Source organism: Diabrotica virgifera, chromosome 2, assembly GCF_917563875.1.
Source record: "Diabrotica virgifera virgifera chromosome 2, PGI_DIABVI_V3a".
NCBI lineage: Eukaryota > Metazoa > Arthropoda > Insecta > Coleoptera > Chrysomelidae > Diabrotica > Diabrotica virgifera.
The window spans coordinates 257,677,837-257,700,516 of record NC_065444.1 but is presented as its reverse complement, the minus strand read 5'-3'; the positions used below and the strand labels follow the sequence as shown (position 1 = coordinate 257,700,516).

The 22,680-nt window shown below is 33.4% G+C and overlaps 1 protein-coding gene across 1 annotated transcript in view; it reads left to right on the top strand.

Moving 5' to 3' along the window:
- The window catches only part of LOC126879857 (homeobox protein Hmx), a 77,854-nt gene that overhangs the window by 50,111 nt on the left and 5,063 nt on the right, over window positions 1-22,680 (top strand). Inside the window, exon 4 of the mRNA XM_050643172.1 lies at window positions 20,838-21,304. Within this exon, the coding sequence (XP_050499129.1) occupies window positions 20,838-21,304 (467 nt within the window). The remainder of the gene's footprint in view (window positions 1-20,837; window positions 21,305-22,680) is intronic.

Here is a 22,680-nt window from a genome sequence, read left to right as displayed (position 1 = left end):
AAGTCAATCAATTTCGATATTTTATTTTTAAAATCATCAGATAATATCGATGTTTTTGAAAAGAAATTAAAAACTACTTGCAATCTCCAAGACTTGGAGCAGACACAAATATTTTATTATGGGGGAAATCATATAGCAGTGTTTTCTTCGTTTCATCTCGGATATATAGGGGATCTTTTGTGTGTCCAAACGACGTCCATACCAGTCGAGCGGCTATTTTCTAAGGCAACTCTGGTACAAAAAAAATACTAACGAATAAAAGATGCTCTTTAAAATAAAAAAGTATCAAAGAACTCATTTGTGTGAACAGATGAATCAAGAGTTCTTTAAAAGATAATATTTTTTGTGAGGTTATAATGTAATTTATCCTATTTCTAAAGAATTGTTTTTTTTTATTAATTTAATCCTTTTCATGTCGATATTTTATCGAGTATTGTATCGATATCGTATCGAAATCAATATCAATACGATGTTTTTATAAGAAAGTATTGCCGATATCGATACACGATACGATACTTTATTGGCATAACCAATACAATACTCAATACTTAAAAAGCATCGATATTGTATCGTATGTATCGGTTGTCGAGGAGACAACCTGACGCCAAATAAAAAACCGATGAACAAAACCAACAGCAAAAAACGCGTAATCAAAATTGTGAGACACCGTGCTGAAGGCACATTGCTGCGATTGCGTGCAGATTGTGTGCATTGATCTCGTTGGAGACTTCATCCTATTCACAAAAGCCATTCTCAACAAGGTGGAAGGAGCTACAAACGAAGTAAGGCTGAGGATTTATGAAGAGAAGACGAAATATATGTGTATAAATAGAACGACACGACTAGACAGGATAGGACAAAATTTGACGGTCAACACCTTCAATTTCGAAAGATTACGTTTTAAGTATCTGGGGGCCGTAATCACAGCTGACAACGATGTTACTGAAGAAATAAAAGACAGAATCCAATCGGCTAATCGCTGTCTATTCGCACTGGATAAGCTTATAAAATCAATAATCTTACAACATATGGACGCGAAATGTGGACCATGACCAAATCAAACGAAGAAGAGCTCAGAAGTTTTGAACGAAAAATACTTAGAAAAATTTTCGGACCTCACCATGACATTAACACAAACCAGTATAGGATCAGAACCAACATCGAATTAAAAGCTCTCTACGAAAATTAAATCACAGGGACTAAGATGGGCAGGCCACGTGCACAGACTTCATAACGAGAGACTTGTAAGACTGGTATGGGAGGAGATTCCTACAGGCAAAAGACCTGTACGGAGACAGAATGCGATGGAGAGATAACATCCAAGCAGATCTCCGAAAAATGAACATGAAATGTGTGCAGATGAAACGATCCCGAACCGAGGAGATGAATTGCAAAGCTTCAACTATAGAAATCAAGGTAGAAATAAGCAAATCTAAATACTCAGTACAGCTAAAAGATAACGATAATGCTGCAGAAAGCCATCCTACAAGAAAGGGCAGAAGACACGCGTAAAAATCTTCTTTAGATCCACATTTCGAAGGCTTCGGTCTTAGTTATATCGATTTTTTGGGATTTCATATTAAAATAATCTAAATAGGGCGCAATTTGGGCCGTAATTCTAATGAAAAAACAGAAGAAGAACTTGGATTAGTTTGTATCATTGAGTTGCAAAAGTATATTAAGATATTTGACTTTAACTATAGCTTATGTAATAAGGGTCTTAATTTTCTTAAAGCAATTTCAAGGACTTGGTGGGGAGCTGATGTTGAAACTTCCTTACTTTTATATCGATCATATATTAGATCTATAATTGATTATGGATGTATTCTATATTGCTCAGCTTCTAAACATATTTTAAACAAAGTAGACGTTGTACAGAACTTAGGACTCCGTATCTGTTTGGGAGCTATGAAATCAACTCCAAATAAAGCTTTACATGTAGAAGCTTTAGAAATTACACTCAATTATAGAAGGAAATATCTCAGCCAGAAATTTTTAATAAAAATTCGTTACCTAAATATCGGTCTTTACCAAAATGTTAACAAGCTCAATGTAGCGGATTTAACTAATAAATACTGGAAGCTAAAGAACTCGCCTCTACTTTGCGAGGCTTTTCGAGATCTGTCAAATTTTGACTGTGATTATAACGTGATTGATAGCATTGGACTTGAAGATTTTCATTCTTTTTTACATACAGTTAAATTAGTAAAACCAAGTTACCATGAAAACAGTGATATTAGCTCTACCATCTAAAGAACATTCTTAGAAAATTGGTCAGACTCTGTAAATATATATACAGATGCATCTAAGACGTTAGTTGACACTGGATGTGCCTTTTACATACCTGCTACTAAAACAGAAAAAATGTTTAAGTTAGGCCATGATTTTTCTATCTTCAGTGCTGAAGCCATAGCAATTTATGAGGCCTTGCAATATTTTAAAGAATCAGAAGATATATCTGCAACAATTATTTCCGATTCACTCTCTGTTCTTCTTGCTATTCAAACTATAGATTTTCCTAATAATAATTCAAATATTTATATCCTACTAATTAAGAAAATCCATTTTGAAATTCATAAAAATAAAAGAAGAGTGAACTTTTTATGGGTTAAGGCTCATATAGGACTAACGCATAATGAATATGTTGATAGTTTGGCTAAAAAAGCTATTGAGTATGGTACTTCAAATAATCTAAGTGTTGCATATCTGATTTAGTTAACACTATTAAGCATCGAGTTAAAAATCAGTGGAGTCAATCATGGCGAGATCTTTGTAAACAATCCAAATCTCAGTATTCACTGATTCAACCTTCTGTTCCCAATATATGTTGGTTTAAAAATTATGTAGTAACTCGAAGATATATAACAACATTAATCAGAATGAAGTTTGGACATGCATGTTTCCCTCTACATCTAGCAAGAATTAAAGTTTTTGATTCAAATCTTTGTACTTAATGTCAGAAGGTGGGTGATTTGAATCACACTTTCTTTGAGTGCACAAAATACATTCCACACAGCTATAATTTAATCGAAGATTTAATAAAATGTAACGTTTTTCCACCTTTCAATATATCCTATCTATTGTCTCTGAACAGCAAAAATATATATGATTGTTTAATGAAATTTATCTGTGAAACTAAAATTAACCTCTAAATTTATTAATCCTGATAATTTGATATATTATCTACATATGAAAAAAGAAGAAAAAGAAGAAGATGTATAATGTAAAAATGTGGTGAGCAACTTGGATAGTCCATAGCGGCCACCTGCATCTTTTGAACTGGGTAGAGAGCTGTGGAAGAGTTTGCTATGGAACTCTAAGGATTTCATTGCCTTAGTATGAATAGAAAACAAAAAAGTTGTGACTGGCTAATTGACACCCAAGTCTATGCCATTAAAAAAAAAACTATAGCTTACTATGCCGTAGTTCTAAATTATGAAATCCAATAAATGAAAGACTTAAGTAATCCGTTGAACTACATAACGCCGTTCATGGCATATTTTCTAATCGTCAGAAGCCCTTCAAGTCCGGATTGTACACGGCGCGTCAATTCTCGAGCATTGGAAATCAGGCCTAACAATAAAAATACTTTCAAATACTCCGGTAAATACCCGGTTTCTAATCGCCTTAGACTTGATTACGCAATTCTTTGTAAGTCCATGGAAGCCGTTTTACAATTTGCTGCAATTACTAGATATCGGTTGTCACCGATATAATTTGTACATGGAATACGAGACTCAAACAACGGGAGAGCCAGATGAACTATCGTGTTGGAATATTGTATTGACTTTCTATCGTCGAATACATACTACAAACTTTCAAGTTTTAATTTATTGCATTAATTTTTGATTGTAGAGTTTTTTAATCTTTAGTTAGGAAACTAATAGGCTATTGATTATGTATTTTAGAAAGGAACTACAACGTTAACGGGGTTTTATTGTTTCATATAGTCAATGGACCTCTAAATATGAAAAAACCGCGGAGTGCTACCATTCAAAGGGGTGAATTAGTCCCTAGGCACAGGGCGAATTAGGGTGAGTTCTATGCACGTTTAGTGCAAACACGTCTACAGGAAAAATTTTCCAGGTTAAATTTACTATCAAAATATCACATTTTAAAGTCAAAAATATTTTTTTTTACAAAAATATATTCAAAAGAAAAGCAAGAAAAAAACACGAAAGGTAGCATTTTTGTTTCTTGCCCTATAACTCTTTTCCACGGGGATATAGGTATAGGCATTGCTTCACAGAAAAAAAACTTCCATCCTTCCTCTTTAAAATGACGTTTGGTGTAAGTCTGTATGATTTATAGTTTCCAAAATGTGATTTTTCAAATTTCGCCACTCACAACAATTTTGGGCCATTTTCCTTGTTACTTCGCAAACATTGTTCTGTAACTTTTTGTTACGCAGCTTTAGGTATATGCAATGTTACATTTAGTAGGAAGAAAAGTCAATTAACTTTAAAATGGTTTAACGTAGAAGGCTGTTGACTATTTTTAAGTAAGATATGGTTTTTCAAAATTTTATATTTTTAATGATTGTTGGTATATTTTACGATTATTTTTAAATTTCTCATTATAACTTTTATTGTATATTTAGGTATATACATTGTGCATTAAAAAGGAAAGCTTATTTTCTTTACTTTTAAATGGTGTATTGCAAAAAATTCTAGGTCTATTTTTAAACAAGATATGCTTTTTCAAAGTTTGACATATACACATGCAATAGGTCCCACTAAGTTGGAACCATATGGAAAACTTTTTATTATTAACTTTATGAAAAAAATTATTTTTTATAAAATGCTCTGCATAGTCTAAAACCTAAGATGTAATCATCAGATACAAAATTTTATTAATAGTGTACGAGGTATGTTAAAAAATAAGAATTTCGCTCAAGAGTAAAGTACCTTTATATTTCACAATATTGAAAAGTGTTATTAAGAAAAGTTATTTGGAATTATAAATTATGTTACAATATGTAATTATGTTCTTCTAATTGAAAAAAATTAAAATTTTTAAAATTTTTCTAATTTACTTATACCCTTGGATATCCTACGGATATCTTGTTTAAAAATAGTCCTAGGGGTGATTGAAATACATCATTTTAAAGTAGAGAAAATAAGCTTTTTTATTCCAGAATGTATCTACCTAAATGTACAAAAAAAAGTCATAATGAGAAATTTAAAAAATAATCATAAAAAATATCAAAAATCATTAAAAGTATAAAATCTTGAAAAAGCATAACTTGTTTAAAAATTGTCGTACGACCTTATACAGTAGACCATTTCAAAGGTAATTGACTTCTATTTCTACTAAATGTACCATTGCGTATACCTAGAAATGTGTAGAAAAAAGTTAAAAAACAATGTTTGCGAAATAATGGGGAAATTGGCTTAAAAGTTCTGTGAGCGGCAAATTTTGAAAAATCCTATTTCGAAAACTATAAATTCTAGAGACTTCTACCAAACGTCATTTTAAAGAGAAATGATGGAAGTTATTTTTCGCTGAAGCAATGCCTATACCTATATCCCTGTGGAAAAAAATTATGGGGCAGAAAACAAAATTGCTTTCTTTCGTGTTTTTTTCTTGCTTTTCTTTTGAATGTATTTTTGTAAAAAAAATACTTTTGACTTTAAAATATGATATTTCGATAGTAAATTTATCCTGGAACAATTTTCCTGTAGAAGTGTTTGTACCAAAAGTGAATGGAACTCACCTTAATTTAACTCCCATTTAAATGGTAGCACTCCGCGGTTTTTTCAAATATAGAGGTCCGTTGACCATATGAGACAACAAAATCCCGTTAACGTTGTAGTTCCTTTTAGCTCTCTTATTTTGAACATAATCAATAGACTATAAAGTTAATTGTATATTTAATGTACAATATTTTATCGTATTTACAGCTCGCGTAACGAACCATGACCGATCAGAGACATCCTGTCTGCATAATGTTTAAGTGGGTGTACGACCGACGACAGCGTTTCTCATCGGCCACGGTTCACTCCAGGGGTCCTATTTTCGAATTCATTCGAGCATATTTCGCATACGAAATTAGAAGAATTTCGCTTGAAATCCGGTATCTTGTATTTTCGAATACTTCGTGTACGAATTTTTTCGTATACGGCGATTCGAATGGGTATGAACCATTCGAATCATGATGCTCGTATACGAATTATTGTTTCATTTCAAGGTAATTTCAGCTGTCATGATAGTTTTAGCTGATAGTGTTAATTGTGTTGTTGTCTACAATATTTTTACATTGAAATTTATTTTCAATGACTGGTTTAAATAATTCTTTAATAGAAAGAAAGGACATGTTGTACGATTATAACCTAACTTTATGTACGCATTTTAGCATTGGATCTAAGCTCCAAACTTGACATATGACACCGTTGCCATATCCTCAATTTTTTCATACTATCACATTACATAAAGGTGCATTTAAAAAATCGCTTTGAAGTAAAGTTTTGAAAAGTAAATAGTAAAGTATCAGTGTAAATACTGGATATAAAAATAATATTAAACAAAATGGCACACTTTCTGCGGACTTTGCAAATTGATATTACTAATATACCTATGCAATCTTAATATTCGATTACACTTAAAATAACTTCTAAACAACTTTTCTCCCAAAAATTGCCCTTTTTTATAATTTGTTCAGACTATAAGTCGTTATATTTATACATTAAACGTTCTTATACAATCTTATTCTTATACATTATACCCCAGTTAAGACAGTCTTGTACAGTATACAAGAAATAGACCAAACAAATATGGCAACATTGTGACTTTTCAGATGACAAATAAGTTCAATGTTATTCGAATTTGCAGTGTTGCCGGTGCAAATTCTGCTCGTATACGTTTAACATTGCGAAGGACGTTCAAAAATACACATTCACGTTCGTATACGAAATTTTTCAATCGAGTTAACACGTATGCGAAAATATTCTATTGAATTCGAAAATACGACCCCAGGGGCCCTATTTTCGAATTCATTCGAGTATATTTCGCATACGAAATTAGAAGAATTTCGCTCGAATTCCAGTTTTTTGTATTTTCGAATACTTCGTGTACGAATTTTTTCGTATACGATGACTCGAATGGGTATGAACCATTCGAATTTGGATGCTCGTATACGAATTGTTTTGTTGTTGTCATTTCAAGGTCATTTCAGTTGTCATTGATGGTTTTAATCGTTGTTGTATGTATACAATATTTTTACATTGAACTTTCTTTTCAATGGGTGGTTAAAAATATTTTTTAATAGAAGGAAACGACATACTGTACGATAATGCATTGAATATATAACCTAACCTAACTTTATGTACGTATTCTAGCATTGGATGTAAGCTGTAAGCTTGACATATGACACCGTTGCCATATCCTCAATTTTTTCATACTATCCCATTATATAAAGTTGTTTAAAAATAGTTTTGAAACACCTCAGTTTGTTTTGAAAAGTAAATAGTAAAATATCAGTGTAAATTCTCAATTTTTTCATACTATCACATTATATAAACCTGCATTTAAAAAATCGTTTTGAAACACCAAAAAACTAGTACAATATCAGTGTAAATACTGGATACAAAAATAATAATAAACAAAATAGTGGACTTTGCAAACCGATATTACTAATATTATGCAAGCTTAAGATTCGATTCCAGCTAATATTTTAGCTATTTTTTTTAATAATGTGATTATACCATTGATTGAAATTATACAAGAAATTAATAAAATAAGTATGACAACACTGTGACTCTTCAAATGAAGGTTGAGCCCAATGTTGTTCGAATTTGCAGTGTTGCCGGTGCAAATTTTTCTCGTATACGTATAACATTTCGAAGGACGTTCAAAAATACAGATTCAGATTCGTATACGAAATTTTTTATTCGAGTTAACTCGTATGCGAACCAATTCGATTGAATTCGAAAATCCGACTCCAGGAGCTGTATATTCTTTTGATTGGAAGGTATCTAATATTTTCACAGCGAGAGACATACGCAATATGGAAAATATGCATTGAATAGAGTACCAGACACATATGCAGACTAATGCAGTTGGTTGAAGGGTAAAATTTTTTGATCTAATTGTCTTTACAGTGGTTCTAGGTGGCGACCCAATCGCCACTGGAAACGCTGAAAATAAGAACAAGGAGCTGATGAAAAGGGTCGTGGAGGCCTGCTACGCAAGTATGCGACAAAAACCAACGTGTACCAGTACACTGCTGGAATGATCACATAGGTGATCTATGTAACGAGTGCTTTAAAACAAAAAGAGCAAATTAGCGTGACTGGAGACGACAGAAATTTACAGTTCTGGTGAAAGAATACAAGAACTCACGCAGAAGACTAAATAAGGCAATTAAAGACCTACAGCAAAACACAATGCTAGATGGAGCTTATCAATAAGGTGCAGAATCATCCGTCGGGCAAACCTTATAAAGTGGTCATGACTCACCTGAAAAGCCATTCTATGTCGACACCTACAGGGTGATTGATTAGTGGGGTAGAGCTCAATAGATCCTGTATAGTAATAGATAGCAATAAAAGTTAATAACCAAAATTTTAGTTATCTTTGAGCTTCACATTAAATAATTAGTTAGAACGTTACAGGGTGTTCGATAACACAGTGGCAGACCAAACTTATGTTTTTTTTTTAAATGGAACACCCTATATTTTATTTTAAATTCTAAATCCTGTTAACTTCTCCATCACAAAAGTATAAAGGTTTGTTATGTTATATAGGGTATTTACAAAGTTATAACCAATTTTATACGAAAATCGTAACATATTTAACTCCCTGTATAAATAAAAATAAGCAAAACAGCAATGGTTTATTAATGCCATATTTTTTTAAATATTGTCAAAATTTTTAAGAATGATTCATATTGCTAATTTTCTTTATATAAAATACAGGGTGAGTCAAAACGCAAGTACATTATTTTCTCAGTAATTTTAAATGGAACACCCTGTATTTTATATTACTATTGAAAAGTACCATTACCGTACTTTAATTTTTAGATAACATTCCATATGTCTAAGTTTATTAGTTTTCGAGATATTTTCATTTTTCAATGGACCAGTAGCGTGGCCACCCAAATCACCAGAATTTAATAAACTGGACTGATTTTTTTTGGTTACGTTAATAATGAAGTTTATAAAATACCTCCAACAATAAGGGATGAGATGAAAAATAGAATAAAAAGTGTATTTCGATGTGTTAATTTACAAATGCTTCGTAGAGTAAGTAGCTCATTCAATGATCGTTTTTAGGAGTGCATAAATGTGTTAGGAGGTAATTTTGAACACCGTATATAATTAAATATTAAAAATGTTTTATTAAAAGTAGGTTTTAATTTTTTTAAACATGTTTTTTTGCAAATTGTATTACTGATAAATTAGTTTTCGTTCTTTATTTGTTACATTGTTACATTTACATACAAAAGTAGTGTTTAATTGTCTTCACAAAATGTTGTATATTGTGTTTGTGTGTTTTTTTGTAAATTTATTACTAATTTTCTTTCTTTATTTGTTACATTTACATAAAAAAAAGTAGTTTTTAATTGTTCCAAAAATGTTTTTTGTTGTGGTTGTGTTTTTTTTTTGTAAAATGTATTACTAATAAATTATTTTTATTACTTTATTTGCAACATTGTTACATTGATTACCGGATTGATAATCAGTAATCGTCAATTGTCAATTCAGTCATGGCTTACTTAAAATTCAGATAAATTTAGACACCTAAAATAATTTGCTCTGAAAAATGAAAATATCTCGAAAACTAATAAATTTGGACATAGGGAATGTTATATAAAAATTAAAGTACGGTGATGTTACTTTTCAATAATGATATAAAATACAGGGTATTATATTTAACATTACTGAGAAAATAATCTACTTGCGTTTTGACTCACCCTGTATTTGATATAAAGAAAATTAGCAATGTCAATAATTCTTGAAAATTTTGACAATAAATAAAAAATATGGCATTAGTAAACCATTGCTGTTGTGCTTATTTTCATTTATACAGGGAGTTGAACTTGTTACGATTTTCATACAAAATTGGTTATAACTTTATAAATACCCTGTATAACATAACAAACCTTTATATTTTTGTGATGATAAAGAAGTTAACAGGATTTCGAATTTAAAATAAAATATAGGGTGTTCTATTTAAAAAAACATAAATTTGGTCTGCCAAGATGTTATCGAACACCGTGTAACATTCTAACTAATTTTGTAATGTGAAGCTCAAAGTTGGCTACAATTTTTGTTATTAACTTTTATTGCTATCTATTACTATAGAAGATCTACGGAGCTTTACCCCAATAATCAATCACCCTGTATATGTCCTTAGCTCCTAGAAGATACTGGTAATGCACTATTTCGTCAACAAGACTTTTATTATCCAATCGAGGAGTCGGAGGCTGAAGAAATCCCGTCAATCACGGAGGATAAAGGCATCAAAAAATCACCAGAAATATTCCTGGAGGTTTACAATATATGCCTCAAGGAGAGTACTTTTTCGCATATATAGATGCAACTAAAATAAGTGCTTCTCCCAAAAGGGAAGAAACTACCAGATGAACCATCATCTTATCGTCCAGTCTGTATGCTGCATACAGCTCGAAAAATATTAGAACGAATAGTCCATCAAATAATCGACCTAACAGTTGAACCGGTGCTCAATAGTAATCATTTAATCATTATGGTTTTTGAAAAGTACACTCACCACTATGTAGATGCGATTAATGTTGTCAGGAATACGAAGAAGTACTGTCTGATGGCCACGTTTGACATCAAAAATGCTTTCAACTCTGCCAACTGGGATTGCATTATGCAAGATCTTACCGAAATGAAGGTACCAGCATATCTAAGGAGGATAATGAAGCTACTTCACTGATCGACTTTTGAAGTATGACATAAGTCCAGTCCGAAGGAATATAAAATCATTGGAGGAGTACCACAGGGCTCTGTACTAGACCTTCTTTTGTGGAATATTAGGTATGTAGGATGGGTTACTACAGCTAGAATTAGCAAGGGACACCATATGACGATGATGTGTCTGTGGTCAGGCGCGGATCTAGAAATTCATAATAGGGGGCCAGACTTACCTCAAATGTCAAATATTATATTTTCCAGATTTAGCCATACGACTCACACTTACTCTAAGGATAAAATATACTATACAGGGTGTCCAGAAACTCTACCGACAAACGAAGACAGGAGCTTCCTCAGATAATTTTAAGACAATTTAACCCAATTCACCTAGTCCGAAAATGCTTCTTAAGGGAGCTAGAGCTCTTTGAAGATGGCGTCATGAATTTAGTTTTTCTTAAATACCTCCAGAACGCTTCTATTTAGAAAAACGAAAATTGGTATGTGTATTTACTTTTCAGAGATGAATCGATTCCATTTATTGCAAATTTCTAGTACCGGTCATAGGCGTCCGTTTTGGGTAGAGCAACGGGTATTTTATCACCTAACTTTTTTGTCCTTAACTTTTAGGCATTTTTGACACCGGATTATTAAATTGTGAGATATTCCAGTACTAAAAGGTACTCTTGTTTTAAGTCGGTAGGACACACCGTTTTCTAGAAAAATCGATTTGAAAGTTTTTCGTTTTTAGAATTTGAAAAAAAATTGAAAGAACTTTTCAACAAAAAACGAAGTATTTTACCAACATAAAGTAAGAGTAACTTTTAGTACTCGAATACCTCATAATTTAATAATCTAGTGTCAAAAATGCTCAAAAATTCAAGACAAAAAAGTTATGCTATAAAATAACTGTTGACCTACCCAAAACGGACGGCTATGACCAGTACTAGAAATTCGCAATTAATGAAATCGATTTATCTCTGGAATAGTAATAAATGTACCAGTTTTCGTCTTTCTAAACAGTTTTTTTTTTGAATTTTTTTTTTTGATTCAACAAGCGAAAAATGTTCAAATCGATTTTTCTAGAAAACGGTGTGTCCTACCGATTTAAAACAAGAGTACCTTTTAGTACTAGAATACTTCACAATTTAATAATCCAGTGTCAGAAATTCATAAAAGTTAAAGATAAAAAAGTTATGCGATAAAATAACCGTTACCCTACCCAAAACGGACGCCTATGATCGGTACTAGGAATTTGCAATGGATGGATTAAATTTATATCTTGAATATAAATACGCGTACCAATTTTTGTTTTTCTAAATAGAAGCGTTCTGGCCGTATTTAAGAAAAACTAATTACAAGACGCCATCTTCAAAGAGCTCTAGCTCCCTTAGGAAGCATTTTTGGACTAAGTGAATTGGGTCAAAGTATCTTAAAATTATCTGAAGAATCTCCTGTCTTTGTTTGTCGGTAGAGTTTCTGGACACCCTGTATAATCCCAGATACCTACGGTATAATTGATAAACGTGGATTGATAAACAATTCACGACTATTAATCTCACTGGTCGTTCTTTACCATAAAGATTAACCTTTCCACCATCAATGGGTAGGTACGCATGGATTATCTAGTAAAATACAAATTTTTATATATTTATTGTATCGCAAATTTGAAACGTGACTTTTCATGAGATAAGGTTTATACCCAGTGTAATATATTTGCATTTTAAAATATCATTTTTGTTATTCTTTGAATTGAGAAAAATATTTCTTTTGTTTATGGTTCCACCGGTATCCAAACAAATGCGCCTGCAGATTATTTTTCAGAGAAGGGTGTTTTATTAGATTTTATGGCTTCTTCCAATTCATTGGAAGCGGTTGTCGTGTAATTTAGTGTTGTACTGATGGCTTAAAGTTTAGAGTTAACAGAAAAAAATTATAAACAATAAAAAAATACTTATAGACTAAATATAATAGGGGGGTCGATGGACCCGTTGACCCCCCTGTATCCGCGCCTGTCTGTGGTGATCGTTGGAAAGCACCTTGAGAAAATAAATCCCATGTTCCACATCATCATTGCCAGTGGATGAACATAGTTAATTTAAAACTAATGAAGCACAAAACTGAGGCAGTGCTTGTTACTTATCGGAAACAGGAGGAAACCGTAATTCTGAGCATTGGAGAACATGAAATCACATCACAACCATTCCTTCAATACTTGGGACTGATGATTTGGAGCACGTCAGTGCTAAATCAGAGTGTCCGTTCTGTCTCACCCTTAGTCCATATGAGAGCGGTTTGCCAACGTCGACGTCGCGTTTTACCTGAAAAACCCAACCGCCGCGGTTCAGGTTAACATAGAAACAAATGCAACCGCTCATCATCATACATATGCAACCGCGAGTTTACCAGCGTTTAAACTGGTAAATCGCGGCGCAGCATTTGTACGAAGCCTCAAGGGTCAGTGAAGACGCGGAGCATGTGTTCTTCGACCAGACACCTTAGCAGGAAATGCTTTCATTGAAGGCAGCTTGAGATACAATAAACACATTTGCGATGAAACTCCTCCAGAATCTTCGTCGCACTGAAAGAAGTAAGAAAGCTGAAAATAGAGATGATTAGGAGAAAAGTAATGCTTTAGGGCAGTTCCGCGTGAAGAGGCAAAAGAAGGGGATGAGTTTTAGTTGGAATTGTAACATACGAGACTAAAATACGTACCACACAGTACCTCAAGTCCTAAAGATTGGTAGATGTATTTCTTGCCTCTATAAAAAACATACACATACACAAACACATAGTTTACTTAACAACCTTTTAGTCTTTAGCTAGTATTGCAGGTTACATACACTCTTCAAAGTATCCCCAAATCCAGAGGAGAAAAAGCCTTTTCTTGAAGACGCCAAAGAAAAACAGTTTTAGTCAATCCCTTATTGGTGTATAATAGAATTTATACACTAATATTGCTTCAGATTCCAGATGTTATCTAATTAAAGGGAAATGAGGATTTATTTAGATATGTAATAAATGACTTGTAATGATTATTGGCACGTAACATTCATTAATTTCATTAAATATTCTACTATATTTATTAAGTAAATTATAAGTAAATAGCTTTAATTAAAAACGTTGCAATCAATCCGTCTTTTGATAAATGCCGCTAACTTCAACAACACCTAATATAATAAATGCAAACGAATTCATTCCTTCATGAAATTGACAAAACGTGCAAAAATATATTAACATGTTCACCGACTGCCAGGTGTTTCTTAGAGGACAAATGGTTTTGATGCTTGTAAATGTCCAAAATGTCGCTTTTAGTGATGTTTATCCACCACTCGTTAATGGCACTTCGTCGTACTAAACAAATGAGAACACTTCAATTTAATTAAAAATTTAGCTTAAACTCTTAGTGTGGTCATGCTGTTATGTTAATGGACACATTATATTTTATAACAGTCCTTTTGGTGTGCCAAAAACCGTTATTGCATATGATTTTCAAGTTTAAATTTAATAAGGCAGTGGTGGTTCAAGGTGTGGATTTCCCTAATATGAATTAAAAAATATTATAATAATAATTTCATCCAAACAGGACATCGCACACATCTTATGGAAAATATAATGTCACTCAAATTCAATAAAATTTATACGAATAGATTCGTTTTAAATTAACGGTCAAATCTTATCATTGCGCCAACTCTTAATTATGATTAATTACGGCGCAAATTGCAATTAAAGTTTATCGAAATCACATTTTTGGAGTCAGTAAAACTGTCAGTTACAATCACTATTGCTCTGGGTGCTATTCAAAAAAGCTTAAACCCCGCTGGGCCTAAGCGGATTAGTGAAACTAATCCGCTGATTTATGAAGTACCGACAATTTGGGTATTATAAAATATTTTTTCTCTCTCTAACTTATGTACGTATCCATTTGATTTCAGATTTATTTATATCAATTTCTGCTCTTATTATTGAAAATATGGAGTTGGCGCAATGATAAGATTTAACCGTTAATTTAAAACGAATCTATTCGTATAAATCTTATTGAATTTGAGTGACATTATATTTTCCATAAGATGTGTGCGATGTCCTTTAAGTACAGTGGAACCCCGATAAGTCGGCCCCCGATAACCCGGAACTCCGGCTAACCCGGACCGATTTTTATCAGACAAACATTTCAACAATAAAAATGTATTGCTGTTACAAAATCTCGTGAACCTAATTCATTCATTTGGTGACGTCAATATACGAACGAAACGATTGATGAATCCGACATTACTGAAAATATCAGGGTGCAGATGGGACCCTGTCGCGCAATTCGCAGCAAATAAAATAGTCGTATGTTTTTGGCTTCATTTTATTTCGGTTATACATACGCATTTTCAAGGTTCACGAGGTTTTGTACCAACTCTGTGTAATATAATATTCGAGAGATAATGGAACCGGATTGAACTACATAATACCATAGTAAAAATGACTCATGGTACACCACATTCATTGTCGAAAACAACAGGCACCTGTATTATCCTTTATTTTTTTGAAACTGTCTGTGTTAGCATTGTTTAGAAAAGACTATTAAAATTATTTTTTTAACAATGGTCTTAGTCATCACTGTTATTAAATAACATAACATCAGAGACGGTATTGTGTCTAGTAAAGTCGTATTATTGTTCGCTTCCGTTTTGTAATCGTTCGTAAATTTATTCAGATTTTGTGTTTGCGTGTCTTTTGTCTATAAGGGCAACAAAACGTAAAAATGTTGTAGTGACAATGGAAAAGAAACTATAAGCATTAAGTAGAATTGATAAAGGTGAATCTTGCAGCATTATATTATGGTGTCGGTACATCTACAGTATCGGATTGGAAGAAAAATAGAACTAAAATCGAAGAATTTTTTTTTCAAAATTATAACAAAAGATAGTTTAATCGGTGCAAAGCTAATAAAGCTAAGAATGAGACTTTTGACGACGCTTTGTATGTGTGGTTTTGTGTGGAATGCGAACGTGGTTTACCAGTGTCTGTGTGACAATTATAACGGAGTTTATCTGTAAGCATACCATATTTTATTAATTTTTACCATTTTCTCCGGCTAACCCGGATTTTCGATAACCCGGATCGGCCTCGGTCCCAATTAATCCGAGTTAACGGGGTTCCACTGTATACCTAATGATTTTATAAATTAAAATTGATCTTTTTTCATGAGACATTAATTGAATTCATAATACATAGCTCAAAAAAAAGAATCTTCCTTAGAAGCCTATTCTGGTCCAGCCCTGGACATAGGTCTCCCCTTGTCTTGTCCATATTCGCCTGTCTTGAGCTAGCCGGTGCTAGTTTCTTCCTGCTTTTTCTCTAATGTTGCCGATCCATCTTTTTTTCGGTCTTCCTATCATCCTATGCCTTGTTTACGTGCTTTTGGTCACTTTGCCCACTTCTCTTTGCTTTCCCTTGTTACATGTGCTGCTCACTTCCATTTAGATTTTGCAATAGCTTCAATATCACCTTTTAATTTAGTTCTTATTCTTAGATCTTCGTTTGTCATAAATATGATCTCTTCAACTTACATTTATCATAAGTCTCTCAGCAGCTCTTTGAGTTGTTCTAAATCTCCACTCCATAAGTCATGAGAGGAAGGATACATGCGTCAAAACCTTTTGTTTTAAATCTGCTGGATGTTTCATCATCCAGCCTCAAAAGTTCACTGCTGAAAATAGGCCTCCTCCCCTCGTTTCCAACCCCATCTATCCTGCGCCGCTCTCATCCAGTTTTTATTTACCTTTCTTAAGTCGTCAGTCCATCTTGTAGGCGGTCGACCGACGCTTCTCTTGTCTTCTCTTGGCCTCCATTCCAATAACTTCTTCGTCCATCGCTCATCTGTCATTCTGGCTATGTGTCCTGCCCATCTCTACTTCAACCTGGCTATCCTCTCGATGACGTCAGTCACCTTTGTTCTTCTCCTGATTTCTTCGTTTCTGATTTTGTCTCGCAGAGTTATTCCTAACATTGACCGCTCCATTCTTCTCTGCGTGACTCTTAGTTTGGTAGCCGAGGCTTTTGGATTTTTGGATATGTTATAATAAAGCTTTTTATAGTAAAGTTTGAAACAAATGTTGGGCTGCGACAGGGAGATGCTCTGGCGTGTCTCCTCTTCAACATAGCTCTGGAAAAGGCGGTCAGAGATGCACGAATAGACAACAGAGGAAATGGTTTATTAAATCATCCCAAATATTGGCATATGCAGATGACGTGGACCTAGTTGACCGCACAACACGCAAACTAGAAGAAATGTATACCACCTTCTCAAATGCCTCAAAAAATATGGGCCTGAAAGTAAACGAGGAGAAAACATCAACATCAACATGTTGGCATCAACACCCAACAATAGAGCCAGAAACATCGGTCACCAATTCACTGTTGATAACTCTACCTTTGAAGCGGTGGACAAATTCACATACTTAGGCTCCCTGATCACCAAGGAGAACGTCATGACGGAATAAATTAAGCGAAGGATAATCCTAGCGAACAAATGCTATTTTGGACTGAGTAGACATATGAGAAGCAGAAACTTACGCCAAAAAACAAAAATAACCATATACAAAACCCTTACACAACCAGTGTTGACATATGGATCGGAGACATGGACCATCTCCAAGGCAGATGAAAACCTTCTGCTTATATTTGAACGAAGGATCCTGAGAGTAATATTCAGTGGCATCTGTGAAAATGGTATTTGGAGGAGTAGGTACAACTACGAGGTATACCACAGATATAAACATATATTTGGTGGTAAAGACGTAGTATCTCTTATAAGAATAGGGAGACTAAGATGGGCAGGACATCTAGCAAGATCCCAGCATAACAACCCTCCTAGAAGAATCTTTATGTCACAACCTGTGGGAAGTAGAAATAGGGGTAGGCCAATACTTAGATAGAAGGATGGTGTAGATGAGGATGGGAGAAAAATAGGCGCAGCAAACTGGCAACGGTTGGCAATGGATAGGACTGACTGGCGTAATAGACTTGGGAAGGTCGAGGTTCTTTCATAGGGCTGTAGCACCATTGATGATGATGATAGTTTACCTACTGCTATCCAAGGCATTCCTATTCTTCTGGCTATTTCTGTAGTTTGATTTTCTTATCCCAAGTACACATATTCTTCTACATTTTCAATATTCCTATCATCAAGAGTCAAGAGATTTGCTTATTCAGCTAACATTACCTCAGTTTTCTCAATATTCATTTTTAGCCCTACTCTCTTGTTTTGTACTCTAGTAAGTACTCTTGTACTCTAGTCCGATGCTTGTTTTAAGTATGTTAACATTTCTTGTAACTCCTGTGCACAAGTGATAATTAGTACAATTTCATCTGCAAATCGCAAGTGATTAAAGTTATTTCTCCACATATTTTAATCGTCTCAGTTGTAATTTCGCCTTGCCCTGGAGCGTGGCCGTTTTTCATTCGGGATAAGGCTAATTCTATTTCTCGTTTAGCTATTTCAGGAGGCATTTCCGAGCCGACGTTAGATATATTGCGAAGTTGTATTTCATCTGGTTTTAGTACTTGGTCGGAGTATAGTTCTTTGTAATACTTTTCAAAAAATTTTCTTGTTCTTTTGTTTGTTTCTCTATATTCAGTGGTTCCATTTGTCAGGCTTTTTCTTTGCTCTATGGTTGCTCGGGTGGTTTGTTTTAATTAACTGTTATTTGAGTTTATTTTGGCTTTTTTAACTGCTCTTTTTATTTCTGATCTTGTTTTTACTCGAGCTCATTTAATTTAGTCCAGAAAGCCACTGCGCATCCGCTAGGAAAAATATTCTGATTCGGATTTTTTGCACAATCTTACTCAAAAAGGACTACTTTTAACAAATTTGCATGTTGCCAGGACCAAAAGGTGGTCAAAAATTGTTTAAACGTGTTTTTTTTTTGTTTTTTTTTTAATTATTTTTTTTGCATGGAAAAAAGTTTTTTTTAGGTTTTTTGGATCATTCCAAACAGAAAAGGTCTTTAGTGACTTTTCTCTAAAAATTATAGTTTTTGACATATTGCCGATTAAAAATTGAAAAATTGCGAATCGGCAATTTTTAACCCTCAAAAACTATGTGAAAAACTGAAAATTTGAATGTTGTTAAGGTAGGTAGATATTCTTTAAACATCGATTGATGAAATCCCGAAGAGTTTTTTGCAATTTTTGTTTTTTAATTGCTAATCAAGCGTGCATGACATTATTTTCCACCGACAGTATGGTGCAAATGAAAGGAATAAATTCGTTATTTCGTAAACCGGCGACTTTAAGGAAAAATCCCGAAACAGGTCGATTTTTATTTTTAAGTTATGATATTGTGGCATATATGGTATACTAGTTTCTCATCCGTCTGGGCGTGATAACGTAATCGATGATTTTTTTAAATGAGGATAGGGGCCGTGTGGTAGCTCATTTGAAAGGTTCTTTAATTCTCTATTCGGTAAACATGTACACAATTATTTATACAGGGTGTCCTTCTACTTCTTTTTTTATCAAATAATTTAATTTAATAAAAATTTTTTGGACACCCCGTATAAATAATTATGTAAATGTTTATATTACCGAATAGAGAATTGAAGAACCTTTCAAATGAGCTAGCACACGACCCTATTCTTATTTAAAAAAAATCATCGATTACGTCATCACGTCCAGATGGATGACGTCACTAGTATACCATATGTGCTACAATATCATAACTTAAAAATAAAAATCGACTTGTTTCGGGATTTTTCCTTAAAGTCGCCAATTTACGAAATAACGAATTTATTCCTTCCATTTGCACCATACTGTCGGTGGAAAATAGTGTCGCGCACGCTTGATTAGCAATTAAAAAACAAAGGAGTTTTGAATACTGTATTGCAAAAAACTCTTCGGAATTTCATCAATCGATGTTTAAAGAATATCTATCTACCTGGGCAACATTCAAATTTTCAGTTTTTTACATAGTTTTTGAGGGTTAAAAATGGCCGATTTCGCAATTTTTCAATTTTTAATCGCTTATATGTCAAAAACTATCATTTTTAGAGAAAAGTCACTAAAGACCTTTTCTGTTTGGAATGATCCAAAAAACCTAGAAAAACTTTTTTCCATTAAAAAAAATAATTTTAGGAAAAAACAAAGAAAAACGTTTTAAAAATATTTTGACCACCTTTTGGTCCTGGCAACATGCAAATTTGTTAAAATGAGTCCTTTTTGAGTAAGATTGTGCAAAAAATCCGAATCAGAATATTTTTCCTAGCGGATGCGCAGTGGATTTCTGAACTAATTCCAGTAACATAGATTCTCTTTGTTAAATAAGCTGTTGTTCAGAATTTCTTGAGTACCTACTCACTTATTTTATGTTATTTCATTTCGTCCATCGTAGGGCGTCTATGATGTGCTAGCCTATTTTTGTCCTTTTTGGCGTTGATACTTATTTTTTCTCTGATTAAATGGTGATCTCTTCCAATACTGAGTTTGTTTATAAATAACACATCCTTGACAATGTGTTTTTTATTCGATATTATATTATGTAAAAAAAAACAGATTAATAGACAAAAGCAAAAATTGATGATGACGAGACAGAATATTTTTAATCTCTAAAAAGTTTATTGAGATATTTATTCATTTATTTTTTTTTGAAAAGATAATTTTGTAGTCATATTCACATGAAACTTTTCTACGTTCATGGTTATCTTATTCAAGAAGTAAAAATAAGGTATACTATATTATTTGCTATAAATGATTTATGATAAATATAAATTTGCTATAAATAATTTTACAAAAATATAAAGTCAATTCCTTAGCAACATCAGGTCATTTTAACTTGAAACATTTAACTTTATAATACTCTTTGGGTTTTAGCAATCTTCTTAAAACCTCTTCATTTATAATATGAGACACCACATTTTGAACACTTCAGTATTGTTTAGCGATCTTACTATTTTATGTTTTCTTTTGTTGCAGGTGGATCAACAACCGAAGACCCCAGCCCGCCGATGTCTCCACATCCCCAACCAATCACCAACACCGAGAGTCGTTCTTCTCGCCCCTCTTCTCCTTCAGACCACCAAAGATCGCCACCTTCTAGTCCAAACAATTCAAGTATCATTCCATCCTCTCACCCAGCTTTCCTCGATCAGAATTATATTAATATTAGATCAAAAAGTCCTTATCGAGAAAACGAGAATTTGGTTATAGAGGAAGATATAGAAGACGAAGAAAGCGATTACGATAATGATAAAGACAAAAAGGGAAATGGTGCAAGTATGAGTCCTGGGAATTCGTTATCGAATAAGCGAAAAAAGAAAACCAGGACTGTGTTCTCGAGGTCGCAAGTGTTTCAGCTGGAGAGTACGTTTGACATGAAGAGGTACTTGTCGTCTTCGGAAAGAGCGGGATTGGCGGCTAGCTTGCATCTTACAGAAACTCAGGTAAGTCATCCTCCTTTGATTCTATTTCTTAATACAGCTAAAATTGCAATATATTATTTAACCTTCCTGTGGCCAAGTAAGGTGTGACAGACTTCCTGGCCCAAGCAAATCCCAATTTTTTAGCATTTTATATCTCTCTTTTGTTTTTTTCTTAATTTTCTAGGTGGAATGTTAGTATTCAGACGTTGGACTTCATCATGTTTACAATTTCCTAAAACAGAAAGTTAAATAAATGGCTAGACCACGGGACAAAAAATGCTCTAGGATTCATTTTCAAAATTCTATTTTGAACTCCCAAGTTCTTCTCTTCCATGCTTGCCCCATTATCATACCCTTGTCCTCTCATATCTTCCAAAGGTATTCCCAGTTCATTCTGGGACTCTGTAACTTCCATGCCAGTGGTTTCCACTACAGGCACAAATCCAAGAAAATGTTCTTCAATTTGAACACTTTGTGAACAAGAACCTAAATCGACAAAATGTACAACAATAGTCATCTGTTCCACCCCAGCAATATCAGTTATACAATCTAAATTTATGCTGTAATACTTTGCTGATTTCAAAAAGTTTAAAATTTTATTTTTGATTTGGTCATGGAGGAGCTAAATAATTTTTTCTTTTTGAATACGTTTTCCCAAGTAGTGATGCTGCTTGTTACTCCCATTAGTTATTCTCCTAATGTGCTCTTCTAACACAGAATCAAAATTTTTAAATAGCTCAAAAAGCTTAAAAAATTTACCATTGTTTTGATGAAAATGTTTATCAGAATCGCCCCTCATTAGATGACACTAATGTTCTAAGAACTGTATTATTGATATAAGTCGTTGTATTACATTTTTCCAATGACCAGTTTCTGAATTTAGAACTTTTTGTGCTTCTTCATCTATGATTTTGCCCGATTCTAGTCTAATTGCTAGTTCTACCCACTGTCGCTGTGACTGTAGATGAGCTGGAGACTTGGCTGGATAAAGTTTCAGCCATATGTTTCTAATTATTATAACCATTTTCAGTAAAGTTAATTCTAAGTGAATTTCAGTGAATTTAGTTTAGTTCTGATCCTACTATTTTTATGCGATGAAGAAAAAGGCGGTGTTGTCGATTTTCCGTCAAATTGCAATTCCGAACCTTGCAATTGTTATTGTTTCATTTACTTAATTCTCGTTTTTACAGTTGCATTTTTGCCGCTCTTGTTCATAATATTGATTTTTTATAATATTAAAAATATAAGACATTATTTCTTCAATTTCAAAAATTAACTGTCCTCTAAAATTTGTCGCCCCTGAATTTGCCGCCCCTGAATTTGCCGCCCTGGGCAGCCGCCCAGTTCACCCACCCCTGGGGCCGGGCCTGGAAAACTTGATTTTGGCAGGGCCTTGT